Source organism: Ambystoma mexicanum, chromosome 4p (genome assembly GCF_040938575.1).
Source record: "Ambystoma mexicanum isolate Mex_15411 chromosome 4p, UKY_AmexF1_1, whole genome shotgun sequence".
Lineage (NCBI taxonomy): Eukaryota > Metazoa > Chordata > Amphibia > Caudata > Ambystomatidae > Ambystoma > Ambystoma mexicanum.
Window position 1 is genome coordinate 762,322,626 of NC_090927.1, and position 21,737 is coordinate 762,344,362.

At 47.2% G+C, this 21,737-nt stretch overlaps 1 protein-coding gene across 1 annotated transcript in view; it reads right to left on the bottom strand.

Moving 5' to 3' along the window:
* The window catches only part of IBTK (inhibitor of Bruton tyrosine kinase), a 1,971,965-nt gene that overhangs the window by 1,096,637 nt on the left and 853,591 nt on the right, over window positions 1-21,737 (bottom strand). The window contains exon 16 of the mRNA XM_069606314.1: window positions 8,027-8,123. Within this exon, the coding sequence (XP_069462415.1) occupies window positions 8,027-8,123 (97 nt within the window). The remainder of the gene's footprint in view (window positions 1-8,026; window positions 8,124-21,737) is intronic.

A 21,737-nucleotide genomic window follows, 5' to 3' on the forward strand; every position in this document is an offset into this window, starting at 1 on the left:
CACAGTGGAGGGGATCTGGTGCCTCCCCGCTTGTTGACATAGTACATGCTGGTCGAGTTGTCCGTCTGGATGAGTATAACCTAGCCCCTGAGAAGTGGAAGGAATGCTCTGAGCGCTAGCCAGATGGCGTTCAGCTACAACCAATTGATGTGGTATTCCTGCTTCTGTCGAGTCCAGGTGCCATGGACCAAGAGATCGTCCAGGGTGGCTCCTGGTGACCTGCGGGGTGGGGTCCGGGCGGAGAGATGTAGGAACGTTGATCATCTCGGATTGAGAGCCCTGCTCCTCGTTCCATGAAGCTGCGAAGTGCAGCTGAATCCTCCTCATCCTCAGTCTCGTGTGGGGCACGGGTAACAGGGACGCCACCAAGAGACCCAGGAGATGCTGGTACCACCAGGGCTGAGGTCACCTCCCTGCTGAGGAAGTGAGTTGTGGCCCTCCTGATGGCCGCGATCTTGTCCTCCGACGGAAACACCTTGTCGGAGCACGTGTCCCAGATGAGGCACAAGAACGTCAGAGTCTGCATGGGCTGCAGCTGCGACTTCTTGAGATTGAGCGAAAAGCCGATATTGTGCAGTGAGTTCATAAGGACATGGGAAGAGTGGTGATTCGCTTCCGGAGACAAGCCATTCGTCGAGGTATGGGTAGATGGAGGCCCTGTGCTCTGAGGAGTGCAGCCACAGTATTTATGAGTCTGGTAAAGACCCTGGGGGCCGAGTTGATATTCCTTGTATTGGAAATGGTGGCCCATGATCCTGAACCATAGGAAAGAATGATGGGGCTGCCAAATCAGGACATGTAGGTACGCGTCATTCAGATCCAGGGAGCACATCCAGTCCCCCCTGCACAATGTCTCTGCTATAAACTCTGGCATAACCCTCTTGAATTTTTGTAGAGGTATGGAGAGGTTGAGGGTGGAAAGTTCCAGCACAACTCTCAGGCCAACCTGGTTCTTTTTCTGAATGGTGAAATTCCTGGAGTAAAAGCCCAAGCCTTGCTGGGAGGCTGGGACTTCTACCACGGCCTGGCTCTCTACGAGCAAGCAGATCTCCGCCAGAAGAGTTGCTGTCCCAACTTGAGGGAGTGGAGGGGAGGAGGGAGGAGAGGCTGGGATGCGAAGGGTCCAGGGTTCTGCGAAATTCTGGTGCCAGAAATGTGCATGGGGAGCAAGCCTGCCCACCACTGGAGACATGTGGACCCGAAGGGGCGTGTCATGCCTTCTTTCCCTCAGAGGCTGTTGCAGAGGAGGGGGACTGGAAAAAGCCTTTACCCTCCCACCCCCCTTTTTTTTGCTTGTGCCGATTTGGAGTCGGCGAGCAGTCCGGCTGTCTGGACCGCCGTTCCTGGAAGCCATGGAACCCTCCGTACGTACACCCTTTGTCCAAGCGCTGCTGTGACTGGGTGTACGATTTCGCCGTGGTCTTTGTCAAGATGGTTAAAGACTTGGCTTTTGTGAGCTGTTTTTCTTTTTGTCCAGCTCCTCGTCCGTTATGGAGTGAAGAGGTCACCCCCTTTGAACTGAAGATCTAAGATGCGTTCCTGGACGTCCGGGTTGAATTTCGTTGCACGGAGTTAGGCTGTCCTTCTCATGTACGTGGAGATACAAATGGCATGGCTAGAGGTGTCAACATGGGCCACAGTGGACTCCATGAGGTCCTGCGCCACCAGCTTGGCCTCAGGCAGTCCCGCCTTGAAAACACGATTGGCTCTGCGTAGGAAGTTCTGGGAGGAAGTCTGCAATTTCCTGCCATAACCTCTGGTTGGCGGCAGCCAGCATGGCATCAGCATTGGCCTGACGAAGATGCAAGGACGTGTTGGAATACAGCGACTTCCCATAAGCCTCCAAGATCATCTTCTCCTTGCCTAGCAGCGTCACAGAGGAGGAAGCGGAGGACGACTGAGGCTTGGAGTATAGTGATGCTGCAGCGATCACCGAGGAGTGTGGCTGAGGATGGGCCGATAGCAAGAGTGTATCCCCCTCCATCTGCCTTACTTGGCGTCCAGGCATTGATTGACAGGCTGGACAGAGTGGGGCTTGAGACAACCCATTTTGGTCAGGGAGACTACATCAGTTTGCAGTGGAATTCCCATTTTGGCAGAGGGGCCCAGCGTGAGAAGGACCCCATCTGCTGGCTGCTCGACCTCAGGTTGAGGCAGGCCCAGGTACTCGCCAGCCCTGCCAGACGTTCATGGAAGGCCTTGGCTGACGAGAGCGTTAGGGTCCTCCTCCTCATCCGTGTCCTGAGGGTCAGGAGGGTCCTGCGTCGGTGGGGGAGTAGCGTGAGCCGGCAGCTGGGGTCCCGGGACCGGAGGCGGAGGCTGTGGAAGAGGCTGGTACGGAACCACCTGAGGAATCGGCTGAGAGGCCAGAGGCAGAGGTTGTGCCGGGGCCGGGGGCGCTGGCGGAGGAGCCTGAGGTGCTGGAAGCATTGGAGGGTGCACGTCCCTGATGGCATCCCTGAGGATAACCCCCATCCGAGGGGACTTCATGAGCCTGAGGAACCTCTCAAAGAACCGCTCTTCACAGGCCGGAGGAGTGGTAGGGGATATAGACGGGGTAGCGGGAGGCTGCTGGAGCCGCTGCATACCATGCCCATATGGATGCAGTGGGAAACTACCCAGCGCAAATGAAGGATAGGCTGTAGACCACGTACCTGGTTGAGGCCCGTCCCACCTTGACACTCATTCCTCTCCGAACTCCTGGAATGGCATCGGACGGGTGCCGATGTCTGGCACAGCAGCCATCTTGTCGAGCTGCCTGTGTCATGTTGCTTGGCTCTCTGGGCCCAACCTCCTCCAAGACTCTTGAGGGTGGATCGCGAGGCCTACCCTGCTCCTCAGGCCTAGACCCGGTAGGTGCAACACCCTCAGCCCGGGGGCCGGAAGAGCTGCGTTTAGGTACCCCCTTGGACGTATTGCCAGTAGTAGGGCATGGCCTCTCGGACATAATGCCGGTACAAGGGCAGAGCCCCTCGGGTGCAGACCCGGTACAAGAACCTTCCGGTCCCTCAACACTGTCACCGGGAGGATCCAAGGATCCCTCGGCCTGTAGGCCGGTAGCTGAAGCAGCTTCGGTGCACGTGCTGGTACGACGACCTGAGCGGTCCCACCCGCGTTGGCAAGTCCTTGCGAAGGAGTCTCCCTTGCGGGGTGCGATGGAAAATAGAGACCCTACCTTGTGCCTATATCGATGTTTCCCAAAGACCTTGAGGTCCTCTGGAGTCAACTTCTGGAAGAGCTCCCTCCACCTGACTAGTCTGTTCTTCAGAGAGCTCGATGACAGGGCGTTGTACGCTGTACAAGCTTGCCAACCATGGTCTGGGCCAAGGCAACATAGGCAGAGGGCATGGGGGTCTGAAGTTGGGAAGAGTCCGTCGCAGGATGGTCAGGTGCTGAACCCTGTGGAAGTCGACATGCGCCGGGGAGGAGCGAGACGACTGAGGACCGAGTACCTGTATAATAAAAGACGAAAAAGACAGAAGTAGTATCTGCGCGTGGAATTACATGGCCGAAGCCAAATCCAGGGGCGCTGGTGAATTCGGCCTGTACCCGTCTATGTGGAAAATGGGACTGGGGTGTGGTGCCGGAAGGAGGAGTCAGGGCAGCACATGCTCTCAGGGCCGCACCCTCGCGTGCCTGTAAATTTAAAGGGGGAGGTTTTTTCTGGTGAAAAAGGTTCTGTCTCCCGTCCCTTAGAAGGGACACCCATGCAGTATGGAGGAAAGGGGACGGGACGTAAGAGTAAGAACGCTGTACCATCGAGATAAGGGTACACCGGAATGGACTGCCTGCGCAGGTGAGACGCCGGTACAGCTAGTACCTTTGTAAATCCCCCTGGGGCTGAGGCAATGCTGAAGGGGAGTGCCTTGAACTGATGGTGAGTGTTCTCCATCTTGAACCTGAGGTACTCTGTGTGCTGGCAACATTGAAATATGGAAGAATGCATCTTTTATATCCAATGTGGCCAAGTAATCACCCTGTTGCAGCAGTGGGATTACCTCAAGAGTTTTCATCCTAAATTTAAAAGTTTGACATACTTGTTTGCAGGATGCATATCAAGAACGGGGCGCATGGATAGATCCTGCTTGGGTACAAGGAAGTATATAGAATAAATACTGTTGTTTCCCTGAAGATGGACAACCTCAATCGCTCCCTTATCTAGAAGGATCGGGACCTCTTCTAGCAGGATCTGTAGGTGTTCTGTAGACAGCCGTTTGCTCTTGAGTGGATGGTAGTTGGGTGGTTGCAGGAATTCTATGCAGTGACCATGGGCGACGGTTTTGAGTACCCACTGATACGAAGTGATGCCCTCCCATTTGTTGGCCGGCGTTGGTGAGCCTCTGGCTGTAGAGGTTCTCCGTCTATCCTTCCTGCGCCAAAATCCTCACTGTTGGGAGGGATGGAAGCCGCTGGAAGTACCTTGTCCGGAAAACCAAGGAGCCCCTCCTGTTCCGTAGTGCCTTTGGGAGAAATGGGAAAAGGATTGCCCAAGAAAGGACCAGCGGGTGTTAAAAGCGCCTTGTTGGACAAAGGGCTTGGCAGAGTTCTGGTTTAACGATTTGCGGTTTCCAGGGCATCATCGGCCGCCTTACCGCAGAGCGCAGTCTTCCACAGGCTTGTTTATGAGAGAAGCCTATGTCTCTGGCATAAATCCCAAGTTTTTGAGTCATGCATGGTGCTTTAACAGAGTTCCTTGTGCAAGAACACTTCTTGCTGTCTCAGCCAAATCCAGAGTGTTTTTGAGGATGTTCTGCGTCACTTGATGCCCTTCAGCCACCACTGTGAACAGTTTTGTGCGAGTTAGCTCTGGGTTGTTCTGAAGGCCTTCCTGCACAAGTCCCCATTAGGCATCGCTATAGCTTGCAAGGAGCGTGGTATTATTGGCGATCAAATTGCAGAATGCCGCTGAGGTGGTGATTTGTTTGCCCAGAGTATACAGCTTTTTACAATCTGTGTCGGGAGGAGACTCCCGACGAGGAAAGTGGCACCCCTGCCCTTTTTCTGGTGGTTGTTAGAACCAGGGATTCGGGAACAGCATGGCCTCTGATATACAAAGGATATGAGGGTTCCGGGCGGAACATCTTCTCCACTTGAGGGTTGAAAGTCTGAGTGAGTGAGTGTAAGCAAGGAGAGAGCCAGGCGTTTCTTTACTGAGTTCAGGAGGGGAATTGCCTGACTGACTGGGACCTTATCCTTAAGGATATCGTCCGCAAAATCTGTATTGGGTACGGCCTCCTGGGTGCCCATTTTGAAGTGGTCATCAGCCTTCTTGAGGAGGTTGATAAAAAACATCTGGTCGTTAATCGGCGACGAGTCCTGGGGTTGAAGTACGGGAGGAGTGTCCAAGAAAATCTTGTCTGGGTCAGGGACAGGGTTAGTGTGCCAAGTACCCTGGTCATCAGCAGGGACCAGTCTGCGTCTTGAGAGACTGGGTACTGTGAGGCCTGATCTGGATCAGGGACATATTAAGGGTCATCGTGGAACATATCCACAGGAGGTTTGAGTGGACGTTGTTCAGACAGGGATGCAAACTGTGCACCTGGAGAAAGGAGCCTAGGGGACTTTAGAGGTATAGGATAAGTAGCCATAGTTCTATGTCTCTTAAGTATCATCAAACTAGTTTGAAAAGTTGATAAAGAGACATCTTCTCCATACAGGCCTCAAATTCTCCCAAGTACACCCAAAGGAAGAGGACTCAATCGGGGAGGCGGGTGGGGAGGTCAAGAGGGTGGAGCAGCTGGAACAGGATCCTGCTGAAGGGCCAGAGATAGCAAGGGAGAGGCTGGGAAATACCCCTTGGGTAAAGGGGAGGCCTCATTAGGGTCAGAGCATTGAGAATGGGCTTTAGAAAGCTTCTCCTGGAGCTTTGGAAGAGTATTGGATGGGTGGGACGGTTTTGGCACATCTTTCGACGCTACTGCACCGAGAGCCCAAGATTTATGGGAGGCGCCCGTTAAAGACGAAGTCGTAATGCCTTACGTAGGCTGCGATGGCGGGTGCGCGGCACGCCCTGAACTGTGAGGTTCAGTAGGCCCAATCGAGCTTTGACAAGCCTGCAGGCGTCAATGGCTTCTTCGATGAATCAGTCCAGTGAAGCTTAAGGGTTGTGCAATTAGGTTTAGTGGTATGCTGTGTGTCTTTGTTCATCCCTGTAAGCATGCCACCGGCAACAAACAGGAATCTGTAGACTCCACTGTTAAGCCTAGGGATTCCGAATCGGAGCCACAGCTGCCGATAGGCTCCTCGTTGAGTTGACGTCATGGTAGTGACTCTCGGCCTGCATGGCGTAGGCTGCCCACCGTTTGGTGTGCCTGTCTTTTAGGGCTTTGGCCCAAAAAAGTTCACAGACCTTGCAACACTGCTCGCGGTGGTCACGAGGGAGGCACCAATTGTGCTCTTTACGAGTATCCTTCCTGCAAGACGGGCAAAATGCAAAGGGTGTTCGCACCATAACAGAGAGAAAAGTCAGCCAGCCAGAAGGAAAGGAAAGAGGAGAGGAGAGGCATGGAAGAGGCATTTTCAAGAGAAAGTCAGTAAAATGAGACCCCACTTTCCCTACTGTGAGGCCGGGCCGGAGGGCCGAAGCCGCGAAGAAATCAGTTGCTGAGTCGCTGGAGATGTAGTGTCAGTGAGGCAGGATCAGTTATCAAGAGGATGTCGAGTAATAGTCAAGACAGCCATCGAGGAAACCTAGCGAGAACCGCTAAGCAAAGATAAAGCAATATAAACTCTACAACGAGCTCCGCATTGAGTGACCAACTAAATAGGTGGAAAAAAACAATCTGGTCAGACCTTGACACATGAAGGATTTTGGGTACACTACATGTCACATTGGGGATAGTATTACAGTCACATCCTTGTCGACGTCCCTTTTCAATCTTCGAAAGAAAGATGCGATTACCCTAGATGTCGGACTATATGCACAGCATGTTACTCTAAGCAGATTCACAAGCATCAGAAAAAAAAGTTATAAGGATACAAAGTATCCAAACTGCACTTCACTGTAAGGTGATTTGTGCAATTGCAAAAATACAAATATTCACAAAGAGAAACAGTCTCTCAGTACTGACAATCTGACTAGTTTGTTTCACCATATGAATGAGAAAAACAGGCAAGGGAATTAAAGCAGAAGATGTTACTGTCCTCCAAAAAGTCAGGAGAAGGTTCAAAACAAGCAAAAAGATTGGAATTCCATTGAAATCTATGGAGGGAGAGGTGCAAAATTAAAATCTTTCCAACATCAGCCATGGCTTTAACATGAAGCAAGCAGCTGTGTCACTGCTTTAGCATGAGCCGCTGTTTTCAGAACAAACTTTACATGTACAGTCAATCATTGTCCAGGGCCCTTTCTTGTGCCTAGTGCAACCTGATTTTAAGAGCACCCACAATGCACCGGGGGATACTGCAGTAAAACCCAGGTAATAGAGCTAACAATCACGGAGATCACATCTCTGGTGTTGAACCCTCTAGGCTGGGGCTGGCAGGCGTAGAATTGTGCGACTCCCCCCTACCAGGCCGGTGACACCTGAGAGTAACACTGGGGCAGGGTGATGTGTGGAAAAAAATGTGCATTCTACTCATCTTTTGATAAAAGATATCTTTCGGGCAATACAAATATTCCTCAAACAAAGCAAGGCACTCGTTCACAGAAATGGCAATACAAAAGTGAAAAAAATCAAGTTGGAGGGTAGGCAGAACATAAAATAGAGCAGAGAAACAGGGCATAGACATAAGGTGCACCATGGTGGGGCAGGTCCGGTTGCCTGCACCCGAAGACTAGATTCACTTCAATAAAATATAGGGTGATTTGCAGTGCAAAAGGCTGTGGACCAGTCTCATGTGGATAGATATTTCCACAAGTATGGAGGAAAGGAAAACCATAAGCATAAAGTGGAAGCAGTTTATAAAGTCAACATGTAAAACAAAGGTTTTTTATTATTAGCATAAAATTATATTGTAATTACAAGAAAGCATGTAGCAGTCAGAAAATAAATAAAGTTGAGGTGACATATGTTGAGATTTGTACCTTTAACAAAAGCGGCATCATCAGTATAGATATAGTCGAGTATGACCTGCAGGACATCAGAGCAGATTGGCATTTGTAAGGCTGCCGAGCACGAAGCCTAAAGAAACAAATACCAGACTTTCAGTATAAATAAAAACACTTACAATTCAACACCTTACTTAATAAACTCAGATGATTAACAGGCTATGCTAATAATTATGTTTTAATCGTGAAGAAAAACATATTGCTAGAAAGTAGAAGCTTTCAGTGTCAGTCAAATGTGGCATAGCCAGGGAAAACTGCAGTAGACCTTCACAAAGCTCTGGCGAGGCAAGGTGTAAAAAGATGTATTAGTGTCCACAAAGCACAAACTCTTGCTAATGGCTCTTCATAATGTATTTCCAGGTTTGCTAGTAAATTCTCAACTTGTATTTTTTGATCCTGCTGAAAAGAACCCCGACCGATATAACAGACATGGGAATTACCATGGGATATGGGAATATCAGACATGGGAATTACATGAGAAATAATATATAGAAGCCTGCAATGTCTGCATAAAAACCTGCATATCATATTCTTATTAAAATCTAGTTGTTACAACACTGCTTACCTGTAATAAGAAAATGATATCAGTATATCAGTACTCAACTGTAATATCTTCTTCACATTTGAGTTCCGACTGAACAATTCCAGCTGAAAAAGCCCACAGAAAGCATGATGCCAGCTATCACTTAAAGACTTAATCAACGCAATTATCTGCTTTTTGGCTTCCTTTCTCCTGAGCTTTCTTTTCTGAAAATTCAACTATTAGTGGAGAAGATTGTATGTTTTCTTAGTCTAATGCTGGCGTTTAGCACACAAGTGCAATCTGATGCAGTTCATCACTTAGACTGCTACAGCTGCCATGCTTTACCTATTGACCATCGGTAAAATCTGTCCACGGCTCACTTTCAATCCATCAAAACACTGAAAACCAATCGGCTGCTCCTCAGGCTGGATTACTGCTCCAGACATCTCATTTAACACTGCCTTGACTCTTATGGTTGTCTCAACAAGATATTGAACTTACCTACATCTACCCTCTCCCTCAACCTTCACCCACACCAACGCATTGCATTCACGTGGGGTAGCTATCCATGCAAAATCACTGCTTTTCAAATTCCATCTTGTTGTGCTTAAATCTATCAATGGGCTAGCACCAGCACGATCTCCAAATGTGCTTTAAATAGTTCCTCTGTTGACGGGGTACTCCCAGAGGGGGCAAATCTTGCTGAAATGCTCACAGGACTGAAATGTGAATAGTACATTTGAAGGGGTATAGATATGCAAGTGGTTCCCCCCTAAACGTTATATTGGAGCATAATTTACTATTCAGATATTCAGAGTGTTTTATTTTTTAGCCCCAGAGTGTAAGGTGTCAAAGTCCCTTGGGGTACTTTTAAAAGACTATTTAGTGAAATGTGCTATTCTCAACTCACTAATTCTGCTGACTCGCCAGACATGCTCTAAACACACCTCAACCTAATCATCCATCATCTACCCTGTGCTGTCTCTCCCTTTCGCTCCTTCAGCCTCCTGGGCTCACTATCACTGGAACTCAGCAGCCCTTAAAATTAAGGAGACTGATCGACTGGCGCCAAAATTGCCCTTAAGATCCAGCTTCTCTCCCACAAGGGGGTCCCAGTTCCATACAGTGCTATGTTCGCCTACCCAATTATCTGAATCCACCGTCACCAGACTGCATATGAGCAAATATTGTTAATATGGCTGTTCAGAACCAGAACCGGGGGACAGTTCTCAAAGTCCACCTAGTCAGTGCACACAAAGTCTAGCCAAACTCAATCAAGGTAACATAAGCTAATCAGTAAGGCAAGAGATCATACCAGCGTGCAAGTAGGAGTTAACATAGAGACAGTCAAGTATTTGAGTCCACACAGAAGTATAAAACAAAAAGATTAGGTAAAACACACTAAGCAAGGCAAACTTAAGAAATGCATCCATCATAACCCAAACATATAAACACATTTGGTAATCAGAACATGAAATTGCCTACAAATACATTAAAGAGTTAAAGTAGTTAAATAAACCAAACTAATGAAACGGTAGAAAGTAAATGGAGAATTAAAACATGAATCATAACCCATGTTTATAAGTATAAGGCACCTACCTAACTTTAGCAGGCCTCACTATCAGGCAAGTAGGCCTGGTGCTGCAGCACAGTCAAGTTCCTGATAGGAAAGGGGTGCTGGAAGTCTCAACAAGTTGTTCGATGACCTAAAAAGGCACCTTTTGGAGTAACTGGCAAAGTGAAGAATGTAGGGGCACACCACACTAGGGGTGACCATGGAGCCAGTTGTACCCTGCTAGAACTCCACACATCGGAGCCAGGGCAGTGTGTTTAGGGAGTGGACTTTGCAACCATTCAATCTTTATGGTGTTGGGAAGGCATGAAATGAGGTGATACACTAATTTCCCCTAATTCCGATTTTCTGTCCGACTACCCCCGGGGTACTCGGATACGCTGGGTGGACCGACATCTGCTCTTGGTCCTGTTGAAGGAGCTCCAGGAGACACAGGTGCAGGGGCTAAAGTTGGTGTGAGGTTTAGCTCTGGATATGCAATGGTTCTGAGCTCATGTCCTGGCAAGTGTGACGAACTCTTGGTTGTCGCGCCTTCTTCAATATGAGGGGGAACCATTCTCATGGGGCCAGGGCAGTGCGGCTACTGTCCATAATCCCTCTGACACAAAGGACGAAACTAGGGAGAATACTCTATTTACCCACCCCTTCACAACCTCCCCATCCCTCTTACCCCTTAGAATATCCTGTAGCCCCCTACACGTCCATGTACCTGTGTATGGTTGACACTTCCTACTCATCCCAGTACTTTTTAAGGAGGTGGAACTGCCAATGTGAATCCTGTAAAAAAAACAAACGAGGAAGAACATCAGTATCTCAGTGAATCATGGCATTGAGGATAGGTTGACGAGGAAAATGCGTGGAGTAAGGAGGAATACACCAGAAAACCGACCTGCGCAGTCTAGTCAATATGGACAATAAATCTCAATGGGTTCTTTAAAAGGAAAACACGGAGTAGCTTTGTCGAACCGGCCAACCTAGAGGAGAGGAGACCAGTACGTCGTAAAAAGGGAAAGCAACTGCAGAGATGGTCTGGTGTCATACTGACACGAAGGAGAGGCTGAGGAGGGAACTCCAAACGAACCAGGTGATCGTGGAGAGTGGGAAGCAGAAGTTAAGCGGATGCCACGGGAGACGCAGAAGGCCCAAGTCAGTGGGCAAACACAGAATGGCTTCACATTTAGGGTCTGGGACCCTAGGGCAAGAATAATATTGGACTGCAGAGGCATCCAGATTGATCATTATAGTCACAGTGCCTGGCAGGAGAGTACACGAGGTGGACTTCAAATAAAGACAGGATATGCAAGTCTGGGACCCGCACCCATACGTTTGAAGCAACGCATTTTCTTAGTCACAGTACCTGGCAGGACTGCACGTAAGGTATACTTCCCAAAGCAGCAGAATATGCAAGTAGGGGACTTGCATCCCTAGACCAGAGCATTTAGAGTGCTCATAGTCGTTGCAGCACCTGGCAGGAGAGCATACCATGTGGAACAAGCAGAGAAGTGGTTTGTCATTTCAATACCTGGCAGTAGGACCCCCAGGTAACCCATCAACAAAGAAAGTGAAGAAGTAAGAGAAGACAAATACCTCTTCTACGCAATTGTTAAAGAGAAGAATAAATCAGGGGGAGGGAGTCATTCCCTCTGGTATTTAAGTACAAAAGAAGAGAAGAAGAAACCAGGTGCAGAGAGTCATCCCTCTGGTAGTTGTGAACAATGAAAGAAAGCCAGGGAAAGAGAAGCCCTTTATTCTGGAAACGTTACCAGGACCTGACCAAACCGTCGGTCCAGACGGAGGGAGGCATGTTTCTGGACCGCAGAGACACATTATCTTTAGTTGAATGTAAGTGTTAGGGACAGAAGTAGGTTTGACATGACAGTGGACCTTTACGATTTGCTGGAAATCTGATAAACCCTTAGTTTATTAGTTGAGGCAGGAAAATCCCACTTAGCAAGAGGTAATGAAAGTCTATAGCCAAAGCATGCCAATTTTGTGTCGGTCCATTATTTCTGCACCCTTACACAAGGCTCCGACAGACTCACAGCTATTTCATCCCCCACCTCCACAGGGGGGTTAACAGGTGTAAAGTCCTTGACCAACCTCTCCCTTGTCTGAACATGATCAGTGGCGTTCTGGTTAAGGATACTCTGGTGGGCTTATCCTAAGGTTTTTGTATTGGGGGGGGGGCTCTCCCAAGAACTTTACTTTTGTTTTTCTTCAACCACTAACACTGCCTACTGGCATTGCCAACACTTTTTCAGACGCACTTAAAGACTTCTAGCCATCTGGAAAGAGCAACATTGGCCCTGGTTACTCGAAGGGCACTATGCTCCATCTTTCTATAGGTATTAAAGGACTTTTAAAAGGATAATGTCAACTGGAGATAAATCAAGCTGGTAACAGAGTGAGATTAAAGAACATTGATATTCAAAAAGTCTACAAGTAAAAAAAGAGAACCTGGCAATGATACCTCATAAATGGCTACTGAACTCATACAGAACAAAGAATACGGGACAGAAGTTACCGTTCCTCGAGCCGAAACATCAATACAGTATACAAGTGGAAACGAAGAAAAAAACCTTGAAAAGGGAAATCCACGAAAAAAAAAAATGCATAGATCCACTTGAGAGAACACAACAAATAAAGGAAAAAAAACCAACAATACAAAAGCTGGTTGAGGGGATTCAAAAAACAACGTGAACAAGAACAAGGGGATATGATTATTGCAATGGGACAGCAAAAAACAAGAGATATATGGACCTTGCTCAATACACAATCCCTAGACTAACAAAGTAGGATGAATAACAACGTTACAGAAAGCAAATGGATCATACACTATTTGAACGTTTTTGGTAGTATTCAATCGGGAGTCACACCTGTAACAGGGCTGGGTAATGTGGATTGGTCCATCAATCTCGATGAACTAGACATTGAAATTGCAATAAAAAAATTAAAGAACTCAGGGGCCGCAGGCCCAGATGGTCTGACAAATGTAGAACTGAAAAAAGATCCTAAAGTCTGGTCAAAATTTATCCTGGCACTCTTCAAGCAAATAGAATTCTGTAAAAAAAAATCCCAGAATCATGGACATCAAGTACAATAATCCCAATCTTCAAAAATGGGTCAAGAGAAAATCCTACTAATTACAGACCAATAAAACCTATTGGATGTAATTGGGAAAATCTATGCCACAATTCTGCAAAAGAAACTGACTGAATGGGCAACTACAATAAACATCATTGACCCAAGACAAACTGGATTTACAAAGGGTACAGGAACAGATCTCAACTTGTTCATCCTATCATTGATGAAATTGAATACAATAAAGTCAAAGGAAAAACTCTACCTCGCATTCATAGATCTGAGGCAAGCGTTTGATGGAGTCAATCGCAATAAGCTGTGGGGTAAACTAAAAAAATGGCAGTGCCCAGATTCAATATTACAACCAATAATGGCACTACATAAGAACACCACAACAAGAGTAAGATTAAACACCCAAGGAGCACTGTCGAAGGAAATAAAAACTAATAGAGGTGTCAAGCAGGGATGCCCGTTGGCAGCCCCGCTCTTCAAACTATATATTGCCAACCTCCCAAAAGAACTGAAACAGATAAATCATCACCTCCCAAGTCTAAATAACACTGAGGTCTCAACAATATGCTACGCAGACGACTTGGTGCTTTTAAACCAAACAGAAATTGGACTACAACATCTATTAGATGGTCTACAAATTTACATGGACAACAAGACCTGATAATAAATACCAAAAAATCTAAAATCATAAAAATTGGTGGGAAAAAAAAGAGTTACAGCAAAAGACTCTAAATGGAGAATAGGTTCCCAGACATTGGAAACTCTGAAAGAAATTTGTTACCTGGGGACACAGTTCAATCCCTCGATCTCGGAAGAAAACTGGAAAAGAGATCTTATGACAAAGGTAAAAATGCTGTGTTCACAAGCCAAAATCATAAATGGCCTCTTTGGGAAAAATTTGTTGATACTGGCAAGGATGTTTTACATCCAAAAAGTCATGCCCATATTAACCTATGGAGGGGAAGCTGGCCTGAATTTAAGCTGGAAGATATGGAACTCACTAGAAAGTACATTTTGGAAATCACTACTAAATCTTCCAAGATCTCTGCCAATTTTGGCAATAAGAGCAGAACTTGGTCTCCAATCATTACACTCGGTCATTTGTTGTAAATCAATACTATTACTGAGAAAGATTTTGGTAAAAGAAGGGGTGATTGGTTACAAAATTCTGATAAGAAATGGTATAGGTAAAAGTGGGGAACTACTGAAAAAATGGAAGGAAATATGGTGCACGTATCTAGAAAACATCGACTCAAACACAACTGAGTTAATAGAAAACCCAGAAAGAGTAAAAAGAAAACTAAAAGATTCCGACTGGATAAAAACAAGAGAAACTAAACTATCATATGAATCAACCAAAAACGTGGAGAATGCAAGTCAGAAAAGAGATACCTTACTGGATTATCTACGACACTTCCCAAGTAAATTCCACAGATCCAAACTTCTACAGATTCGAATGGACGTGTTACCAACGAATGGCTACTTACACACTAGAGGAGAGCGTGGAGTGAATAATGGAGACTGACGTTTTTGCAACAAAAGAGACAGTCTCGAGTCAGTAAAACTTCTTCTCCTAGAATGTGACGCAGTCTATAAATAAAGGGACAAAGTGGTTTCTAAACAATTAAGGCTTTTTAAAACAAGATCATTAGAGGACTGGTGGAACGAATTCCTGCACGGAAACAACATAAGACTAACACGTGCAGGAATAAACTTCATTGAGAAAATACTGGGAGATTCCGACAGACATGAAAACACAAAGGAACGTCTCAAGGACTCATTGGTTAATGTCAATAAGAAAAATGTATGTCTTTTTTGATTTTACTAGGGAAAAGGATTGGAGTGGAATGATTTTGTGTGAAAAGTTTTATTGATTCAAACTGAATCACAATGATCTTTTTTTTTTTTAAAAGGATAATGCCTTATTTATATAAGGCTATGTGTGGTGTTTAAAATACCTTTCTTGCTGACATTAGTTCTCTAATTTGGTCCTTACTTGCCTTGCTCTTTATTCACTTGCTTGGCTAAATACAGTTGCAAAGACTGACAACTGTGTTTAAAAGTGAAGGGATAGTACTCTTTAGCCAGAGCCCTCCAAAAGTGAATGCATAATTAATAGTAGTGCATGTTTAGTGCAATTCTTAACAGTTTGCTAATTGTTCGTTCAAGGCCTAAATAAATAATTGTTTTGTATACGTTCTTCCTAACTTGTATTGTTACGAGTGCTCTGTGTGCGCTTAACTGAATCCTTCACAAATTCTCCTCTATCTAAGCCTTGCTGCTAAAGCATACTACCCAGACAGAGTGTGGCTAGACATTAGTGTCTTCCCCAGTTTACGAGAATAGTATGGTCTTAGGATCTATCCACAGGCCAGATTCTGATAATCCATGTAAATAACCCCCAGGGACAAATCCATCAACTCCATCAAAGAGAGAGAGAGGGATCCTTAAAGGGAACACCCTTCAACAAATTGTGTGGAGTCCTCCACCACCTCATATTGTGCTGAACGTGTGTGGGAATACAAACGTTGTCAGACTGCACTGCTTGGCATTTCAGGAAGTTACCAAATGTATCTGAATGTGCCTCATCCAGTGCCGGACTAGAGGGACTGACAGAAAGCAAGTTGCTAGAAGCCCAAGCAACCACTGAAAATAACACAAACATGGCTGTTGAAGTCCTGGCTAAGGTCAATGCAACCGCAATGTCCTTCACCCTCTCCAAGTGGAAAAGCTCTTGAACTGAACTGTGTCCTAAAAGAAGCCGCAGATCAATTCTGAAGTAGTGGAAAACTTTGGTTGAGAACCACAGGTAAAAGCAGGTATCTATAGGATTCTGGGACACTTTGGTTTCCGCTTACAGTGACAAGGCCCAGATTAGCCAATCCACCAGATATAGATAGACATGAATCCCACTGGATTGCATAAGGCCTGCCACAGCATTAAGTTGGTAAGGACACATGGGGCCCAATTGAGACAGAATTGGAGAACCCTATAGAGGAAATTATAGTTCATCATTGTAAAGAAAAGAAACAGCAATGTAGTCTCCAAATAAGCATAAGTGTCCTTCAATCACCACACACAGGGATTCTACAATATGAGCTGGCATTACCAATCTTGAATGTTTCTAGCAGAAATACCTACCGATCTGCCTTGTTCTTCTTAAGCACAGTGAAGAGCCTTGAACAGAATTCCTGCGCGGCCTCTAAACCAAGTACTAACTGCAATGCCTGAATCTGAAGCCGCATTGGGACTTCCTGAAAAAGTGTTTAGGTGTGATGAAGTGACTTCTGCCCCACAGGAGTACAAGGATGAGTAGTGGCTGAACAGCATACTCAGCCCTCACACATCTACAAAACAAGAGTGATCCCGATCAAAGGAAAAACAGGGACAGTTAAAAGATATATCTCTGTTGCCTTTTGTGGTAACGTGGCCCGAGGGAAGGCTATACTCTAAAAAGGGGTGTGAACATGATCCAGTAGAAAACCAAACAGCGAAGTATAACAGTCCAAAATAAAGGGAATGTCCAATCAAGCTTCTATAAAAATATATACTTTAATTGTACACAGCAGCCATAATTACTTAAGAGGAAAGCAATGCACAACAACACACCCCTGTAAAAGAACACTGAATATGCAACGATAAGATGCAGCAATCTGGGTAATGAACCAAGGGAGAAAGGCAAAGTAAAAACCACAATATTTTTAAAAAGGATATATTCTGCTGCAAAAAAGATTTAAAGATAAACTAGCTAGTTTCTAGGGCCCAAACATGGACCACGTGGGGAGTTCTCAGTCAATAAAACATTTCAATGCTCCTGGTGGTTTAACAGTGCCAAACCAGGCTTTTGGGTATTGTTTGTGCAGTTCTAATCAGGCTCGAATGCGGAAGTCGCATTGTTCTAGATAGGGAGCGTTGTCGACCTAAAGGTTGCTGCAGTTTGAAGTGACGCTTGAAGTGTGGATCATGAGGAACTAGTGCCAGTTTGGTAGTTGTTTCGACGGTTTAGATGCTGGAACCTTGAGGGGCAGTTTATGTCAGGCTGTTTGATGCAGCATTTGATGGTTGCGGTGTGATGAAGCTACTGGACTCGATTCGACTATTAATGAAGATGCTAGTGGTTCAAATGCACCGGATGCAGTGAGGAGCTTCAAGCGATAGCTGAGGCAACAATGTGTCAGTTGGTGCAGAGGCAAACTGGTTCAAGCGTGCAGCACAGCCGCTCAAAGATCAGTCATGTGCCAAAGGCACCTATGGAAGGGGTGTTCAGATGGATTTCTAAAATCTGTCCAGCTGGAGAGATTTCAGGTTGCCATCCTAGTTATAGAACACAGGGAAACTTTGAGAGGTCAGCCAAACCCAATCAAGATAAGCATGGAAAGTGGTCAATGCTTAGTCCCAGTGGTGAGTGTGGTCCGGGGTCCAGGAGTCCACACAGTGAAACACACAATGATTTCACTTAGACAGGCAAGTCAAAAATACTCTACTTAATATAGGCCCAAAACACATTAGAAAAATGAACCAAGCAGGTAATATCAATCAACATTCAGTTATAAAACATATATACAATCACCTTAGGGTTGTAGAAATGCATACAGTTAACCCAAACACCTGAAAAGAAGGCAAGTAATTAGGAAATTAGGAAAACCAGCTCACAAGTCTAATACCCTAACTTTATGAGTCCAATCCCTATGTTAAATGGGACCTTGTGTCCAATAGTCAAAAAAGTTCCTTTAGGAGAGGGGACAAAGTTAAAAAGGTTCTTGTGGTGGTGAGAAATAATCCAAAAGACTCCTCAAGGATTTGACAGGTAAGTAGGTAATGTTTTCTCTCTCTTAGAACAGCTTTGAAAATAAACGTTTAAAAAGCAAAATAATGGAACAAATGTTTCTCCAGCATGGGGTCTGGGATAGATTCACATGCTAATGAATATTCTGCGTCGTCCGGCTGTGAATCCTCTGTAAAAGAAAAAATAGTTTAACTTTCACTTAGAAACTGTATTTAAACCAATCACTATCCTCTGTGTCATACTGTCCCCATCCAATGACAGCCCTCTTCCTAAGCCCCTCCCCTGGCAGCCATCTTCAGATTTTTACCACACGCTTCAGTGTTGGGAGTCCTCGAGTTTGCTCTGCAAGCTACCTTCTACGTTTTTTCGTGTTTGACGGAAAAGAGTTCTATTTTTGTTCCAAAAGATTCTGTGTGCTCTCGTCTCCATCTGGCGACAGCAGGGATTCATTGACGGTGAATTACATCGTCCCTCAAGAGTGAAGATCATTAAAGTTTCCCAAAGGCCATTGGGCCGACTTCACGCCTTCCGGTCATGACACAGGAGAAGGAAGATCCTCTTTCAAGTCCTGCACCAAGTGCGGGCTACGGAATGGGTTTGTTGAAGACAAGCACTTGCAATGCCTCTACTGCCTGCATCCAGACCACAAGAAAGGAGAATGTGGCTATGCCTCAATTTCTCTAAGAAGACAACGAAGGATAGGCACAGTAGACTGGCGGCGTGGCTAAATGCGAAGGCCTCTGCTCCGTGCTGGGTCATGTCTCAGCCAGGACTGGTCGGTGTGAGGAGCGGTCTTCTAAGTGCTCTGAGGGCGCCTCATCCGTGGAGCCCCAATACAAGGCTAAGAACCTCAAGTCTGGATCCACCGGGGTCCCACAGAAGCTGGTCCCACGGTGGACAAGGCGCAATCGTCATGACCCTCTGCCTTCATTGCTAGCCGGCAATTGAGCTCCTCCTTGAAAATGAAATCGTCCAACCCGGCTAAACTGCGGGAGAAGCCTGAGAAGCCACGGACGGAGGAGAAGAAGGCAGAACTGCGCAAGAAGGCCCAATCGGCACAGGATAAGACTTTGTCGATGATAGAGTTGGTGGTGACTGCTCTCATGAAGTCCAAGGGGGCTGACCCTGTGAAGGTAGCCCCCGCAGCGCAGAAGGTATCCCTGCAACAAGGCGCGAAACTGCCACAGTGACTTTGGCAAAGTCTGCTGGCACGCCGGAAAAATGATAAGTTACTCACCGTAGTAACTAACGTACTCTTAGTCCTTAGTCCCCTTTCCTCCATACTGAATGGGCGGCCCTTCCAAGGGACTGGGGACTGAACCTTTTTCACCAGAAAAACCTTCTTCCCCTTCAAATTTAGAGGCACGCGTGGGTGTGGCCCTGGGAGCATGCGCTGCCCTGACTTCGCCCTCTGGTGCCACACCTCACTCTACAATAGATTAACATTGCCTAATGACACCAGTTTTATTAGAGGGGAGGATGGTGGGACGTATGGAGGTAAAGGGACTAAGAGTACGTTAGCCACTACGGTGAGTAACTTATAATTACTCTTACAACCCGTCCCCTTTCCTCCATACTGTATGGGCAATTACAACTGAATGTAGCCCCCAGGGTGGAGAGGAGAACCTCCCTAAGCAAACAGGTTCCTGAGAACCACCTGTACGAAAGCCACATCAGATCTGGAGCCGGCATCCAAACAGTAATGCTTGCAGAAAGCCGAGGGAGTGGCCCACGCGGCCACCCTACTTATGACCTGCCAAGGGACAAGGCGCTGGAAAGCAATGGCCCTTGCAATGGCCCTTGCCTTGGCCCTGACTGCGTGGCCGTGCATGTTTGCCAGAAGAGGCTTGTGCTGCCCCTCAAATGCTTCTTAGATGGCCGAGACCATCCAGCGGAATATGGAGGCCTGACAGCCTGTTCTTGCACCTCCGAAAGTGACTAATAGGGTGTCTGACTTGCAGAAGCCCTTTGTACTGTCAATGTAGAATTTGAGGGAACGTCTAACATTTAGGCAGTGCAGAACTCTCTGAGCCTCGTTCTTAGTATTGGCAAAGAATGTAGGAAGGACTATTTCCTCGTTTAAATGGAAAGCAGGCAGCACCTTAGGCAGAAATGCTGGGAGTGTCTGCAGGACTACTTTGTCCCTGAGAACGTTAGTACATGGTTCTGAGGCGACCAGAGCCTGGATTTCACTGACTCTGCGAGCTGAGGTGAGGCCGACTAGTAGAGCAGTCTTAATGGTGACCCAGCCTGATGTCCGCGGATGCCATTGGTTCAAATGGTTTGTGCGGAAGGGCGCCCAAGACTATGTTCAGGTTCCACACAGGGTGTGGCCTCTTGATGGATGGGTAGGTGCTTGCGAGTCCCATCAGATGTTTCCTGACAATTGGGTTGGAGGAGGAGAAGACCTCCCCTCCTCCCAATTCCTGTAAACCCCGATGGCTGCGAGGTAAGTGCGGCAGGTGTCCACCTGTACGCCTGAGTGGGCTAGGTGCGCTAAGAAGGAGAGTACGTCGTCCAAAGTACACGCCAGGGGTTCGATGTCCCTGGAGTCTGCACAACGGCAGAACCTGGTCCACATACTTTTATACTGGGCCCTGGTAGCCTTGCTCCTTGCGCCCTGTACGATCTCCAAATTAGCCTGAGAGAGGCTGAGGAGCCTTAGCTCTATCTGCTCAGGAACCACGCTGTGAGGGCCAGCTTCTGTGGAGCCGGGTGGATGACCATACCCCCCACCCCCCTGCTGCACCAGAAGATGTGCTGGCCCCATCGGGAGGTGAATTGGAGGCATCTCCGAGAGGCTGAGCTGCTCCGAGAACCATGGCCTCGCTGACCACCATGGAGCTATTAGAATGATGTTGTGCTGGAGAGACTCCTTGATCTTGCAAATCACTCTGAATCAGCGGAGTGGGCGGGAAGGCGTAAGCTGTCATGCCCTTCCACTGAATCTAAAATGTGTCGCCCAGGGAGCTGGGGCCCTGTCCGAGCCAGGAGGCGAACCGAGGGCACTTCTTGTTGCGCCAGGTGGCAAAGAGATCCACCTGGGAGAGACCCCATCTGCTGAAGATCTCCTGAGTAACAAGGTCGTTTAGCTGCCACTCGTACTTGTTCTCTCCATCCTGCTGAGCCTGTCCACCTCCAGGTTGGATTCCCCTGGAAGGTGGACTGCCGTGAGGTAGATGTTGTTTTCCACGGCCCACTCCCACATGCTGATTGCCAGTCTGCACAGTGGAGGGGATCTGGTGCCTCCCTGCTTGTTTACATAATACATGCTGGTCGATTTGTCCGTCTGCATGAGGACAACTTTGCCCCTGATAAGTGGGAGATATGCCCTGAGCGCTAGCCAGATGGCGTTCAGCTCAAACCAATTGATGTGGTACTCCTGCTCGTGTCGGGTCCAGGTGCCGTGGACCGACAGATCATCCATGGTGGCTGCCCATCCTTCTAGAGGAGTCCGTGGTGATGGTGACCTGCGGGGTGGGAGACTGGAAGGCCTTGCCCGTCCGTAGGTTGCAGTCCCTGGACCACCATGTGAGGTCTGGGTGGAGAGAGGGAGGAATGTTGACCATCTCGGATTGAGAGCCCCGCTCCTGGTTCCATGATGCTGCAAAGTGCAGTTGTATCCTACTCATCCTGAGTCTCGTGTGGGGGACGGCTAATAGGATCGCTGCCAAGAGACCCAGGAGGTGCTGGTACCACTAGGCCGAGGTCA